The sequence below is a fragment of the Myxocyprinus asiaticus genome, chromosome 3 (assembly GCF_019703515.2).
Source record: "Myxocyprinus asiaticus isolate MX2 ecotype Aquarium Trade chromosome 3, UBuf_Myxa_2, whole genome shotgun sequence".
Lineage (NCBI taxonomy): Eukaryota > Metazoa > Chordata > Actinopteri > Cypriniformes > Catostomidae > Myxocyprinus > Myxocyprinus asiaticus.
The window spans coordinates 62,951,047-62,968,347 of record NC_059346.1 but is presented as its reverse complement, the minus strand read 5'-3'; the positions used below and the strand labels follow the sequence as shown (position 1 = coordinate 62,968,347).

General features: G+C 39.2%; 1 protein-coding gene across 2 annotated transcripts in view; it reads left to right on the top strand.

Moving 5' to 3' along the window:
- Positions 1–17,301, top strand: part of LOC127425941 (astrotactin-2-like) — an 829,264-nt gene that overhangs the window by 429,796 nt on the left and 382,167 nt on the right. For both annotated transcript variants that reach the window (XM_051672308.1, XM_051672299.1), the window contains one exon: positions 4,884–5,051. In XM_051672308.1, the coding sequence (XP_051528268.1) occupies positions 4,884–5,051 (168 nt within the window). The remainder of the gene's footprint in view (positions 1–4,883; positions 5,052–17,301) is intronic.

Here is a 17,301-nt window from a genome sequence, read left to right as displayed (position 1 = left end):
CTTAATTCCAAACATTTTTGGCTGAATACATTGCCATACAAAGCAAATGATCTGCAGTGACATTAATGAATTGTCACGTGTGTCATCATAATTCACTATAGCTGCAGAAGTGGTGTTTTAAATACCTTTATGAATAACCAAAGGAGCTGGTAAAAAAAATCAAAGTGGCTGGTGAAACTGGGCATTCACAGCCACTGTGGCTGGTGGGCAATTTAAAAAAAAAAAAAAATCTTTTTACCCCAGTGTTAGCTATGAAAACAGCATCTTTCTATTTTCCTGCTCCAATTTTCCTTTGCTCCACTGCTGAACTGCCAGCATCACTAAAGAAATCATATTTTACCCAAGTTATGAGATTGCAGTCTGAATTGAATGAGACAAAACTGCGACTCGTCAGTGAAGAGCACTTTTTGCCAGTCCTGTCTGGTCCAGCGAAGGTGGGTTTCTGCCCATAGGCGACGTTGTTGCCGGTGATGTCTGGGAAGGACCTGCCTTACAACAGGCCAACAAGCCCTCAGTCCAGCCTCTGTCAGGGCATCTTTCTATTGGTGTTTTTCAGAGTCAGTAGAAAGGTCTCTTTAGTGTCCTAAGTTTGTGATCTGTAAACTGTGACCTTAATTGCTTACCATCTGTAAGCTGTTAGTGTCTTAATGACCGTTCCACAGGCGCATGTTCATTGTTTATGGTTCATTGAACAAGCATGGATAACATTGTTTAAACCCTTTATAATCAAGATCTGTAAAGTTATTTGGATTTTTATATATACACCAATCAGCCACAACATTAAAAGCATCTGCCTAATACTGTGTAGGTCCCCCTCGTGCCGCCAAAACAGCACCAACCCGCATCTCAGAATAGCATTCTGAAATTATATTCTTCTCACCAGAATTGTACAGAGCGGTAATCTCAGTTACCGTAGACTGTAAACTTGAACCAGTCTGGCCAAATTCGTTGTAAATTCCAGAGACTGTTGTGTGTGAAAATCCCAGGTGATCAGCAGTTACAGAAATACTCAAACCATGCGTTTATCTAATCAGCCAATCGTGTGGCAGCAGTGCAGTGCATAAAATCTTGCAGATACGGGTCAGGAGCTTCCGTTAATGTTCACATCAACCATCAGAATTTGGAAAACATTTGTGATCTCAGTGATTTGGAGCGTGGCATGATTGTTGGTGCTAGACAGCCCTATTATGCTTTTTAGGATTTTACCTTTCCTTTAGTGTGAATATAGCTGTTTGTGCATGTAAAAGTTATGCAACGTTACAAAGCACAAAGTCCACGCCAAAGGGAGTTATTCTCTCCCACAGAAAACACTGCTCCTGAACTGCTTGAAACACCTGGTTTGCAGTGCAGCCATTACTTCCGTGACATAGTTACGTCACTATGTAACACATTTGCATAATGCCCGCATAAGGTCTACTTAGCCTTGGGAGCTGAAACTCGGTTATGGTAAGGGGCGTTACATTTCCGACACGCTCTAAGCGGTTGACCAATCACAACAGACTGGGCCAGCTGACCAATCAGAGCAGAGTGTTAATTGGTACTCAGAACATTTAATTAATTGATTACATTTAGCAAAATGTACCTTTTTTGCTGTAAGTACCCCCACGGCACCATCAATAAGGCTGAAGTACCCCATAATCGACACAAAACCAAAGACTTGTACCAAAGACTATGCCTTTTAACATTGTCATCATTAAGATTGATTATTATTAATGATAATAATTAATTGTATTTGAGGTATATTTTAGTTATATTGTTCAATTTGCTTCTTAGCTAATGCTGTTAATTATACAGGAGACCTTCTAACTTGGTACATTAAGAAATATAAATTTTACACATTTTATTTTATTTTTTATTTTTTTCATAATTTGTCACATTTTACCTTTTTAAAAATTTACAAATTCCATGTATTCCATCAATAAATATGATGTCTTGAAATTGTATATATTATATTGACTACATATGTTTTAGTACGTTTATTGTTTACATGCATAATTTGAAGTATTTACAAGTATTTGCTTTGATATGTAGAGTGAGAGCTACAGCTAAAGGTACTGTGTGTCTACAGGTACATTAGATTTAATGTTTATTTTTCATTGTTTTTAATTAACAAACTGTAAATAACAGAAAGGGTATTAAATGAGAAATTTTTCAATGATAAATTAATTGCTTGGATCTCATCTTTGGGACACACATTACACAGGATGAGTCAAACCAAACTTTTACATTTTAACACACAGTGAATAGATCTTGCATCTTCGTATAGAGTAAATGACTGATTTCCGGATTGTTCAAATGAAGTTTGCAATTAATTGGAAAAACAATATTTCTATTCATCTCTAATTTAAATGTAATTTTTTTATTTATTTTTTTTGGTGGGGGGGGGGGGGGGGTGTTAAGCCATATATGTGATTTTGTTAGGTTCGACATAGCAAAATCAAATTATTTTTGAGTACCCCTGCAACCCACAATTGGGAATCACTGCAATACCTGATCCAAAAGTAATCAGATTAGATCACCTAAAAGTGTAATTGAAAAGATAACATTACTTCTTAAATGAAATGTATTACAAATTACACAAATATAATTGTAATCAGTAATCTACCCAACACTGCACCTGTGGTTACTCTTCTACCTCTGTGAACTTGACAGAAATTAACTTCAAAAATCCACTGAAAAACACCATTTGCTCAAGAATGTTTGCAAAAATGGCTCAAAAAAAAAGAAAAAGTGAAGTTGACTCTGAGAACAGCTCTAGCATCACTTGTATGCAGACCCCACTCGCTTTGATATTTTTTTATCAACTACTGTGACATCCATACATTTTTAAGTGTAACTTAAAAAGCATCCACATACTTATTGGGGCCACTATATATGCTATCATAGTGGAGATCCAGTATAGAGTGAGAATTCTGTTTCTCATGGAGTTTTTACATAATTTAGGGCGTCATCAGAAATGTGTCAGTATTTCTTTCCAAATATGGCACACACACACACACACACACACACACACACAGTTTATCTGAAACCCCCACCTGTTAGTCATTTCAGACTCATACTCCACTGCTCTTAATTATATCTATAGCTAATGGTATAGCCTTGCTGTTTATGAGGATACTAGCCAAATCCAAAGAGGATGCTGCACTCCTTGTAGCCACATTGCTGGGGCAACTCCAGACCCAAAACGCTCCATTAAAAACTCCAGCACTGAACCAATAGGGCAGAAAACAGGATCCTCATTTTGTGCTGCACACAAAGAGGCAAAAATACACCACTTGAATGTATATAACCTCCTTGTTGATGGAGCTCTAGCATTTAAAATGGTATAATCACTCAAAAGAGCGCTCCGTTGAGGGGCCAAACCCATAAGTCCGGCCAAGGGTGCCAAATGCTGCCCTGTGCCTGAGACAACATTTACATTCTCAGGCATCTCCTCGAGGAGGGAGACCAGAATCGAAAACCATACATGAGATGGCCAGTACGCGGCACTAACAGAAGCCGAATCCGATCTTCCTGAACCCTGTGCAGAACTGCGTGCAGCAGGCTGATTGGAGGAAACATGTAAAGATACGCTATCGGCCACACGCTATCGATGCCCAGCGGTGCCGGGGGTCGAGAGATAAAACCAGAGGGTACAGTGTGACATCGCTCTGTGCGAACAGGTTCCACTCTTCTGAACCTCCTCCAGATTTGCTCCACAATCTGAGAATGTAATGTCCATTCTCTGGGAATCAGACCCTGTCTGGAGAGAAGATCTGCCCCCAAATTCAATTGGCCCGGAACATGTACGGCTCGTAGAGACTGTACATTGTTCTATGCCCACAGAAGAATGCAATTTGCCAGCTTCAGCATGGCATGAGTGTGCACTCCTCCCTGACGGTTGATGTAGGCCACCACCGTCCCATTGTCTGACCGGATGAGTATATGACTGTCCCGAATCTCCGGAAGGAAAAACCTCAGTGCCAACAGCACTGCTAGACAATTTACAGTATGTGCCAATTCAGCAACTGGCCCATCCACACGCCATAAACTGGGCGACTTTCGTACACAGCTCCCCAACCCTAGTGGATGTGGGATAATGTAATATTTACCAGATCTTCTCAGTAATTTTAATCTAGTAGAATCGGTCATGTTAGTAATTTCTGGACCGCGCGTTCCCGTGCAGGTAAAAATTACATCGCATAGCGCATTGTAGTGAAACTCAGACACAGAACCAAAACTCCCTGTTGTCAAACGTGTGATTTGGTCCCACCATTCCTGACTTTTAGCCCTATTTGGACGGGATTAGTTTTATATGGGGATGTGAGGTAATGTAATAATTAACAGGTTTTCTCAGTAATTTTAATCCAGTGAGAATCGGTCATGTCAATAATTTTCCCTGACTTTTTCCGGATCGGCCGTTAAAAATTACAGCGTGTAGCACATTACAGTGAAACCGGCTTACTTGCAAACTTAGCAAATTTAAATGTTAGGCAAAGAGAGAGTACACAAGTTGATTGGCTACCTGATTACTAGTCAAAGGTCCTAACATATAACACCATGTGAGCCGATTGGCTTAATATGTCACATGTGAGCGAGCTGATTGGCTAGCAGATAACAAGTTCAAAGAACCTATTATCTTGCGCCATTCAGAGTTGCACACCTGATCTTAGTCAATATATACACACTATATATATATATATATATATATATATATATATATATATATATAGAAGCTGTCTTGAATTCTAATTTGTGCAAATGTGAATGAGAGTTGCAATAGAGGGGAAGATGTTCAATGAATAGAAAGATACATTTTGGTCTGTTCTTCACACAAAGCTGTCGTATTACTTGAGGAGACTTGAAAATAAACTTAAAGTGAATCTTTTTGTGTTTTAATACAGGCAGCAGTTTTGTGGTGAGCATAGGTAGTTATCTGGATGTCTCTAACTGGTTGAATCCAGCTAAACTGATGCTGTACTACCAGACCAACACCTCCACACAGTGGGTGAGAGACTACTGCGGTCAGAGAACCACAGATCCCTGTGAACAACTATGTGACCAGGACACCGGTGAGTGGACACACACACACACACACAAGTGACAGAGAGCGAGAGAGACCTAGAGATGCACACGTCAACATTTTGCATTCTTAGCGCTATTTATTTTATTGTCTAATCATACTTTTATACTCACATGTCTCTTCACACACGTTTCTCTGTAGTCTAGACTGGAAAATGAACTTAAGAACTACATTTAATGAATATTCTGGGTTCAATACTAACTTAAAAAAGTTAGTATTGAAACAAAAAACAAAATATGTGGCATGCTGTTGATTACCTGTGAAAAATAATTTTGACTTGTCCTTCAGTTTGTAAAAACAAACACAATGTTAGAATGAAGATGATGGAATGAAAAAATAGAATTTTCAATAATAGAATCTTCATGCGAAATAAGGGCTTGTGGGTTTAATTAGAGAGCCTTAAAATAATGTGTGGAAGTGAAGAATTTAGGACAGATATAATAGCTATTCAGGTTGGCTGGGTTCCAACAACTGTGTAAATGTAAAATGGACCAAGACTAAAAGTGGCCAAAAAGAGAGACCGATATTTTAAGTGTTTGGAAATGTAAAGCCTAAAAGAAAATTAGATATCCCTATTTTATTATATGATTCCCAGTTAAATATGAATAAACAACTTAATGTGTATGAAGCACACATAGACCTTAAGAAGTATGACAGTTAATTGTAAAAAACCTAAAACAGACAGCTCGTCGGCATAAACGTGAATATTCTTTGACAATCTTCATCCAGATTTCATAATCGTGACAGCCCTAGGGTAGGAGAATGTATTTTAATATTGAAAAAATTACACATGTCATCTTTAACTTGTTTTGAACGCTGAAAATTCCTTTAACTCCCTGAAAATCAAGCCACATTATCTGAAAAAAAAAAAAAAAAAGATATTCACAGATACCATGATGCATATTTGATGAAACTGCTGATCACTTCAGCCCATTTTGAATTTAAAGCAGCAGTCATCTGAAACACACACACACACACACACACACACACACACACACACACACACACGTACAGCACCGGCTTGATTCCTGCAGTTACTGACATACACATTTATTTACTCATGACCTTCTGCTGTAATCTGCCGCTCAAGGTCTCAATCAAGTTGGTTTGCAGGGCGTCAGATTGATAAATTGTCAATGCCTGAAGTTCAGGGGAATATCACAACCCCACTGTAACGTCTCAGGCCCAGGGCTTATGAACCTCACACTTGACATTTGCAGTTATTGTCCTGGCATCTGGTTTTTAGCTGTTATTTGCAGTATGGTCAGGATACATAATAACACATGGTGCCCTTAGACTGCTGGGGTGAAAATACAGTCATTTTTTTGATGAGATAATGATGAACAAATAGAGAAACAGACAATGGACATCAAGATTTGGATGTGAATTTTCTGGTTTAAATGCACCCTAAAATCTCAGGATACTTTACACAAACATGCTAACGAATGTAACGTTTAAGTGTTATGGACAATGGCTTTTTTTATAGGGTTCAGGTGTAGGTGAACATGTTTACTGTTCGTTTATGTACACTTTACAAATCTAAATGATGCTCTGTGGTAATCGATAGCATGCCACAGATGCTTGTGTTTTGGTATTTCTGTAAATGCTGATCTCTTGGGATTTTCACGCACAACAGTTTCTAGAATTTACTCAGAATGGTGAATACAGAATGAATACAGTGTTTACATTTTTAAGAACTAAGCATATGTGACCTAAAATAAATGGTATACAGTGCATCCGGAAAGTATTCACAGCACTTCACTTTTTCCACATTTTGTTATGTTACAGCCTTATTCCAAAATTCATTATTTTCCTCAAAATTCTACAAACAATACCCCATAATGACAACGTGAAAGAAGTTTGTTTGAAATCTTTGCAAATGTATTAAAAATAAAAAATGAAAAACATCACATGTACAAGTATTCACAGCCTTTGCCATGACACTCAAAATTGAGCTCAGGTGCATCCTGTTTCCACTGATCATCCTTGAGATATTTCTGCAACTTGATTGGAGTCCACCTGTGGTAAATTCAGTTGATTGGACACGATTTGGAAAGGCACACACCTGTCTATATAAGGTCCCACAGTTAACAGTGCATGTCAGAGCACAAACCATGCCATGAAGTCCAAGGAATTGTCTGTAGACCTCCGAGACAGGATTGTATCAAGGCACAGATCTGGGGAAGGGTACAGAAAAATTTCTGCAGCATTGAAGGTCCCAATGAGCACAGTGGCCTCCATCATCCGTAAATGGAAGAAGTTTGGAACCACCAGTACTCTTCCTAGAGCTGGCCGCCCGGCCAAACTGAGCGATTGGGGGAGAAGGGCCTTAGTCAGGGAGGTGACCAAGAACCCGATAGTCACTCTGACAGAGCTCCAGCATTTCTCTGTGGAGAGATGAGAACCTTCCAGAAGAACAACCATCTCTGCAGCACTCCACCAATCAGGCCTGTATGGTAGAGTAGCCAGATGGAAGCCACTCCTCAGTAAAAGGCACATGACAGCCTGCCTGGAGTTTGCCAAAAGGCACCTGAAGGACTCTCAGACCATGAGAAACAAAGATTGAACTCTTTGGCCTGAATGGCAAGTGTCATGTCTGGAGGAAACCAGGCACCGCTCATCACCTGGCCAATACCATCCCTACAGTGAAACATGGTGGTGGCAGCATAATGCTGTGGGGATGTTTTTCAGCGGCAGGAACTGGGAGACTAGTTAGGATCGAGTGAAAGATGAATGCAGCAATGTACAGAGACATCCTTGATGAAAACCTGCTCCAGAGTGCTCTGGACCTCAGACTGGGGCGAAGGTTCATCTTCCAACAGGACAACGACCCTAAGCACACAGCCAAGATAACAAAGGAGTGGCTCTGGGACAATTCTGTGAATGTCCTTGAGTGGCCCAGCCAGAGCCCAGACTTGAACCCAATTGAACATCTCTGGAGAGATCTGAAAATGGCTGTGCACCAACGCTCCCCATCCAACCTGATGGAGGTTGAGAGGTCCTGCAAAGAAGAATGGGAGAAACTGCCCAAAAATATGTGTGCCAAGCTTGTAGCATCATACTCAAAAAGACTTGAGGCTGTAATTGGTGCCAAAGGTGCTTCAACAAAGTATTGAGCAAAGGCTGTGAATACTTATGTACATGTGATTTTTTTCCATTTTTTAATTTTTATATATTTGCAAAGATTTCAAACAAACTTCTTTCACAATGTCATTATGGGGTATTGTTTGTAGAATTTTGAGGAAAATAATGAATTTAATCCATTTAGGAATAAGGCTGTAACATAACAAAATGTGGAAAAAGTGAAGCGCTGTGAATACTTTCCGGATGCACTGTATATTTATCCATTGATTGATTTATTTTATCTGAAATATTTTCAAATTCATTCATCATTTAATCACCCTCAAAATGTCCAAAACCCATGGGACACAAAAGGAGAAATGTTGAAGAATGTACCGGCTACTCTTTTCCATATAATGAAAGTCAAACCCGGCATGACATGTCTAACGACCAAATTATACAGAGTGCTACTGTAGAGATGAGACCCACATTCTGACATAGAGTTCCGGTACTACAAACTTTTTGAGGAACTACATTCCTGAAGAGACTTTGCTTTCTTGCATTCACACCTACAACAAGAACCTCTGTTATCTAGGATTTACTGTTTTTCTTCTGACATTGTCAGCAGGTTACAGTCTTTACACTGGGCAGGTAAAGCGTGCAGTGCTGCGTCCCTGTAACAGCTGTGAGAAGACAGAATAGGCGCTCAGCCTATTTTTACCTCACGACATATGCTGAACTCAGTGGAAAACATGTTGAAAATGCACTATAAACCTATTTATCAATATGATAAGTCTTTTATGAATCAACATAAAATATTACTGATCCATTGACTGATGCAAGGCTTGATGCAAGTTTTACACGCAAACAGTGTAAATTGCATTTTATGACAGTTAAGTTTATAATAATTCTCAATTACCCACTCTCGATAAACATCTTATTATTTATGTCTATTATCACAAAAACAAAAAAATACAGAAATCACTATTTTCTGTATAGTGCTACAACTGTTACTGTACAGATGTGGTGACAACTCAAAGTGTCTCACATTGAAGCCACACAGCAGCGCTGCTCACACCTCACACACACAATATATGTGAAACAGGCAATACTCTTACCTGTTGTTTTTGACAATAAACAAGTGAATAACATGCAAAAAATCTGCCAGTACAGTGAGACAAAGTACACTTATATTTAAAATTCATTCTTTGAAAAAACGTAAATATCTTATGCAATGTAGCTTCTCAAGTAAAATTTTTTAGGATGTATTAGATATTTTTACAGGAAAACAATACAACAATTGTTAATATGAGTATGATTTTTGAAGTACAACTTTTCCCTCATTTCAAAGGTCTTACTAGAGGGGGAAAAAAAAATCTAGACGTGGATCTAATGTGGATTTTCTTAATAGAATTTAATATGTGGAGACTTAAAGTAAGACATTCATAGGTTAATATTCTTAAAAACTGTAAAGACAGTGTCTATGGCACTATGAAAATTCCTGTGTTTGTTTTGAGAGACCCACTTAGACCCTCCCCACCAAGGCTACTAAGACTATCTCATTGTTTTATCAATGACAGATAAGGGGCGTTTTCAGAAAGCTGTTCTGAAAACACTGTTTATTATTGCAATTCCATTCCGTGGCACTTGTGTCGCAAAAATTACATACTTCAGCATTAAGCTCCAAACGGAAAGTTCTGCAATGATGTCACATTCACCTTTTTCACTCATACCTGTGTGCGAGCACCCTCTATCTGCACATATGAATGGAACACATCAAAAGAAAGTGTTTCACCGCTGTTCAAACTCTCCTCAGATCGCATCATTTATATAGATAAATGTTTTCCAACCAAATACATGAAATTTTTTAATTAAACAAATTACGACTACCACCCCTGGAGTCGCGAGTTCGAATCCATGGTGTGCTGAGTGACTCCAGCCAGGTCTCCTCAGCAACCAAATTGGCCCGGTTGCTAGGGAGGGTAGAGTCACATGAGGTAACATCCTCGTGGTCATGATTAGTGGTTCTCGCTCTCAATGAGGCGCTTTGTAAATTGCGTGGATTGCGGAGAGAAGCATGAGCCTCCACATGCTGTGAGTCTACGTGGTGTCATGCACAGCGAGCCACGTGATAAAATGCGCGGATTGACTGTCTCAGAAGCGGAGGCAACTGAGACTTGTCCTCCGCCACCTGGATTGAGGTGAATAACTGCGCCACCATGAGGACCTACTAAGTAGTGGGAATTGGGCATTACAAATTGGGGAGAAAAAGGGATAAAAAAAAAAAAAAAATTCAATTACAAAATAAAAAAGTAATCTCTTAAGTAATCCAAATACTTTTTGAAAGCAACCATATTCTGATAACCAACTATTTAAATCGTAACTGTAGTGAAATACATTTACTAATATTAAGTATTTTAAATACGTAACTACATGTATTCCCGTTACTCCCCAACTCTGGTTATAGGATACTTGGTCACACTTTATATTAGGTGGCCTTAACTACTATGTATTAACTAAGTTTGAGGTATGGGTAGGTTTGTAAGTAAGGGTAGGGTTAGGATTAGGGGTTAGAGTTAGGTTTTTGGGTAAGGGTTGGGTTAGGGGAAAGTTTAACTACAAATGTAATTAAATGCAAGTACTTTAAATGTAATTTCAGTGCAACAACATGTATGTACATAATAAGTGCATTGTATCAAATGGTTAAGTACACAGTAGTTTAGGCCACCTAATATAAAATGGGTCCGGATACTTCATTGGTTTTATGTTGTTTATGTTAAGGGAATTGGAAAATTAGCGCGATTCTCTAAGTTGCAACGACTAGTTTGTATACTTTAACTTTGATCAAACACGTATGGTCAACAAACCAATGACAATCACAGGCTGCAGCACCACCCAGATTTCCTCTACCTCCAAAAGTATTTACCTCAGAATAGGAGTTAAACGGTTCCTCTAAACTCCAAAGAGGAACTATAGAGGAACTACATGCCTCAAATAGTTCCTGAACCAGGAATTAGTTCCTGCAGTGGGAAAGAGCCTATTATCAGTAAAACACTGTAAATTTGGGTCTGATCCTAAATTTGAGTCATATGAACTACTTTTTTTTTTTTTTTTTACCATGCTTTATTTAATGTATGGCATCTGAAATGTCCAGTAATTTATTTATAAACTAAACAGAGCTGATTAAAGCTGTTAATAAAAAACCCTTTTACGCAATATCACAATAGCAGCAATAGAAAAAAAATGATTTTGCCCATTAAATCAGTCAACACATGGCAATCTGCATTTACTTAATGGATCATGCAGTATATTAATGAGGCTTCAATGGCATTTTCTCAATAAAGAAGCAAAAGAGGGCCACTCATAATGGCAACCTCAGTCAATGGCTCAGTGAACGATGAAAACTGTATTCAGCGTTCTTTTAGAGTAATCACACAGAATCAGTGATTTGCCAGATGCCTGGTGCTCTTTTTCCCCATTTCTGATTGTTGAGGATGGGACTGGAGCTGTGGAGATATTTTCATGTTCAGGGTTTCTCCGAGTCTTAAAAAGGTCTTAAAGTCTTAATTCGCCCTTCGGCAAATTAAGGCCTTAAAAAGGTCTTAAATCGGAGCATCAAGTCTTAAATTCATAAGATCATGGCATTAAATTTTATGAGGGACTGTTTTCTCATTGTGTTTAATTAGGGTGACCAGACGTCCCATTTATAAGAGGTGTGTCCCGGTTTCCCGACAGTTCTCTAAACAATGTAATTATGTCCAGGTTTCAGCTGGTAGGCTCACTGATTTTTTTCTAATTACATTTAATATACTCATTTTCCTTCTCGCTATTGTCTTTAGTATAGTTTGAGAAGAGAAGCAATTTCGATGTGTTGCACGATGATTAGACGATACTTTCATTCTAGTCTTTCAGCAAATCCGCTGAAATGTATCTGGTTACCATGGCAATGACGTCATCCGCTTGACGCACGCTCTGTGTCGTTTTGTCAGTCAGCACAAGTAGAAATACAATTAGTTTTTAGTTAATTAGTTTTCATCAACGAGCTGAAAGAAGCCGATCCATTTCTTCGTGCAACACATTAATACTGTATGTAAGTGAGTATTTTTCTGTCACTGTTAATGTTCAATTTCCCCACGAGCAAAGAGGTAAATCAGACAAAGTCACATTCAGACAGCTACACTGCACGTTTTACATAGTACAAGCATTATATGTTGAGATGTGGGGGTTGTATTTTGAATTTTAGGTAACAATGTTGTGAATTTTGTGTTAAAATGTGTACCTGACATGACAAGTAATTTTCATAATTACACATGCAATATGACATCATATGGACTGAATAGGATACATGGAATTTGTATTGTCACCTTGGCAGGTTTAGGTTCTACCTGACAGGACCATGGCAGTATTGGCCTGCCTTATGTTTTGTGTTCCCCCTTTGTGTGAGAGCACGGGTCCGGTTGTTTGGACCGCCGTGCGTGCGTCACCTCCATGTGCTCTCCGGTGATGTCTTGGTTCTGTCAACCGGTCAGGTTGGGCTTTGTCTGATGAGGATCATGACATCATCGTCCCCTGTCTGTCTTGTGTTTTCGTGTTCGTGTTTTATGTGGGCGCACGGGTCTGGCAGTGGGTTATCGCTGTGTGCGATTTGCCGCCGTGTGTCCTCTGGTGATGTCCCCGTCACGGCACCTTGCCAGGTTGCGTGTTCGCCTTATGAGGACCGTGGCATCACCGTTCCCTTGTCTGTTTCGGTCAAAGCGCATTTACGTTTTGCCCTTATGTGATTCAGGGGTCGCTGGCATGCTGAATCAGCATTTCCATGGGAACGCTGATTATTACAACCTTCAGCTGCGAGCGACACATGCCCAGTTTCTCTTATTTAAACCCCCACGTGTGTCACGTCCGATGTCGATCATTGTCTACTGTCGTTGTGACTGTGGTGTTAGTCACTGTCTATGTGAAGGTATTTTCTGCTGACAGTTATTAACTGTGCTCTTTGTTTAGTTGGAGGGGCTCGTGTGTTGGTTGGTGGCCTGTCTCTAGAGGTGAAGTTTCCCTCTAGATCACCTTCGCCTGTGATCATTTGCCCAGTTTTCCTGTGGAGGAGGATTCCTCGCTTCTGCCCGAGTGTCAGGGGAAACTGATCTCCTGGGCTTGACTTTGTTTATAAAAGAACTCTTTCTGTTGAATAATAAATCCAATTGAACTATTCCCTCTGCTTTTTGGTCCTGTCCTTCCCTGCAGTCTGACATGTACATTAAAAAATGAGGTTAAATTGTGAAAAAAAAATAAAATAAATAAATAAATAAATACAATAAATAAAATATACATTTTCACAAACTATATAGCCTATACATATAAGTGCAGAAGTTTGCATACCCCTTTTGTTTTTATAAGTTTCCACACCCCTTTCCGAATGTATACAAATAGCCTATAAGAGATAAAAGAGGATTTTTTTGATGTAGTACTGCCCTTCAAAAGCTACATAACACAAAATGTACTCTTATTTATACAGATCATCATGTTCAAAGGTTTGCACCCCTTGGTTCTTCTTGTGTTGCCTTCTTGAGCATCAGTAATTATTTGCACCCTTTGTAATAGTTGTGTATGTGTCCATCAGTTGTCCTAAGTGTCAAAAGCTGGATCTCATCATATTGCCACTGAATAACTCAAACGTGTAGAAGATCCTGATAAACCAAATAATTGTACAGTAGTACAATACTGTTAAGAAGAGCGGACATCTTCACTGCTCAGGACAAAGCAGTAACTTTTGAACCATTATTACACAAACAGTCATTGATCATCGAGAAAGCAACACACCATATTATGAACCAAGGGAATCATGTGTAAATTCAGTTACTATTTTGTCTTGTGGAATATATTTGCGGATCTGTTATGTCAAATAGCTTCTTCAGGGCAGTACTAAATTAAAACAAAATGCAATTTTTATATGATCCCTCATTGAAAAAAAAAAAAAAAACAACAACAAAATAAAAAAAAAAAACGATAATGCACCCTAATTTCTGAGCCACGTGTCTTACACTAGATCGCTTAATATTCATTGAACAGTATACAGGCGGTATGTGCTGCTGCTTCATCTGTCAGTAAGTGACACAGCAGTGTTGTAGAGGAATATAGCTGATACAATGGATCTGATCAGAAGGTAAAAGTTATTTCCACATTCTGGTGGTATTCAAGCCTTAAGATACTTTTTGTAAAATGAGTTAAAAAGTAATGGAGATCTATTGAAAGTTGCATTTTTAAACTTTGAAGTGCTGCTATAAATATGACTCTTCATGTGCTCCCTAGACATTTACATTTAGAGAACATATTGATGTATTGTGTTTCCTTAAATTTATTCCTTAAATTTTATTTTGTTGGTCTTAAAAAGGTCTTAAAGTCGTAAACTTACCTGTTCTTCACGAGCCTCTGTCCATATCCACGACCACAGAGGTTTTTCCGGAGTCTCTGCCCATATGCACGACCATAGAGGTCGTTCTCGAGTCTCTGTCCAATCCCACAACCACAGAGGTCATTCCCGAGTCTCTGTCCATGCCCACGACCACAGAGGTCACTCCCGAGAGTCTGCTCAGGTTCGCGACCACTGAGGTCATTTCCCAGGCATCCTGGACTCTTAGTCTCGAGCCTACCACGGTTCTGCCTTCTACGGCTTCGCCCCTCGAGCCTGCCATGGCTCCGCCTTCTATGGCTTCACCCCTCGAACCTGCCATGGCTCCGCCTTCTACGACTTCGCCCCTCGAGTCTGCCATGGCTCCGCCTTCTACAGCTTCACCCCTCAAGCCTGCCATGGCGCCGCCTTCTACAACTTTGCCCCTCGAGCCTGCCACGGCTCTGCCTTTCATGGCTTCACCCCATGAGCCTCCTACGGCTCCACCTTCCACGGCTCAGCCTTCCATGTCTTTGCCCCTCGAGCCTCCCATGGCTCCGCCTTCCACGACTTCACCCTTCGAGTCTGCCATGGCTCCACCTACTACATCTTTGCCCCAGGACACCAGTCATTTAAGCAAGTGATTTTGGATTGCTTTGGTACAGGCACAATGGTGGACATTATAAAGCATTTCGGGACCACAGACAAGGAGAGGGAAAGGTTAAAAATGTCCGTAAAAACACCAGCCAGTTGGTTCGCGCACGCTCTGGTGACGCAGCCCGGAATGCCATCTGGACCCACGGCTTTACGGATATTAACCCATCGGAAGGATCAGGTTACATCCGCTACAGATACGGAGAGTGAACTAACCTCTGTAGCTTCGGCCGCGAGAGCTCTCTCCACAAGGGCGGTGTTATTTCCCTCAAAACGAGCATAGGAAGTATTAAGCTCATCCGGGAGAGAGGCAGCGGTGTTCGCGGTGGAATTTTTATTCCCTTTGAAGTCCGTGATGATATTAATTCCCTGCCACATGCTTCTAGAGTCTGTGGTGTTGAACTGTCCTTCAATCTTGTCCCTGTACTGGCGTTTGGCTGCTCTGATAGTTTTGCGGAAGGCATAACTGATTTGTTTATGCTCCTCCGCATTCCTGGAATTAAAAGCGGAGGGCCACGCATTAAGTGCCGCATGAACATTGGGGTAGATCCGTATAGTTTGGTAGTTTGGGGCGGACCGGAACATCTCCCAGTCCGTCTTGTAGCATGTAATCTGATTGGTCCGACTAGCACTGGATCGTTCTGAGGGCGGGTGCTTACTGTTTCAGTTTCTGCCTGTTTCTGCCTGTAATGCTCTATAAAGGTTTAAATGCTCCATAGAGTATTCATCTATTGGGAATATTCCTCCTTATGTAAAACGAAGAAACTGAAACATGCTCCGTCTTTTTTCCATGTACCTCTGGTAAGGCGCTATATAAATGTAACATTATTATTATTATTATTATTATTATTTAACTAAATAATGGTATCTTATTATCAAACTTATTAACATGCTTATTTATTATACAAATAACTTTGCCAATCCTAACAGTGGAAGTTCACATTACAGTGTTAAAGGAGAAGCAGCGCCTTAACCAAGCATTCCAGTCAGAGGTCTAGAGACAGGTGGGGAAATGATCATATATTTCTAAATTATTACTGGAAAAAAATATGCCATGACTGCAGGGTACCACTTTATTACCACTATATATATATATATATATATATATATATATATATATATATATATATATACATACATTGGCGGCCAAAATTTTGAAATAATGTACAGATTTTGCTCTGTCAGATAGAAATTGGTAATTTAATTCACCAAAGTAGCATTCAACTGTTCACAAAGTATAGTCAGTTACTGATGTTTTTTTTTTTTTATTGTAATAGTAATTTTTTATATTATTGATGTCCTGACTATACACTGTGATCAGTTGAATTGGTGAATGAAAGTAACAATTTCTTTCCATAAGAGCAAGATATGTACATTATTCCAAACTTTTGGCCACCAGTGTATATATATACATAAACAGTATATATATATATATATTAGTCAGATAGATAGATAGATATAAATATAGATATAGATATATAGATTATACACAGCTCTGGAAAAAATTAAGAGACCACTTTAAAATTATCAGTTTCTCTGGATTTACTACTTATAGGTATGTGTTTGAGTAAAATTACTTTTTTTTTTTTTTTTTTATTATTCTATAAAGTACTGACAACATTTCTCCCAAATTCCAATAAAAATATTGTCATTTAGAACATATATTTGCAGAAAATGACAACTTGTCAAAATAACTAAAAAGATGCAGTGTTTTCAGACCTTGAGTAATGCAAACAAAACAAGTTCATATTCATTTTTAAACAACACAATACCAATGTTTTAACTTAGTAAGAGTTCAGAAATCAGTATTTGGTGGAATAACCCTGAATACTACCCCACAAGCCTTGCCGTTTCAGAGATGCTCTGACCCAGCCATCTGGCCACAACAATTTGGCCCTTGTTAAAGTCGCTCAGGTCTTTACTCCTGCCCATTTCTCCTGCATTCAACACATTGAATATGAGAACTGATTGTTCCTTTACCATCTAATCTACCCAGACCTTGACATGTGGCCTTGTCAGGAGATTGTCAATGTTATTCGCTTCACCTGTAAATGGTCATAATGTTTTGGCTCAACAGTGTGAATAAATATATATATATATATGTAACACAGTGTATATACTGCACAGGTTATGAACTATT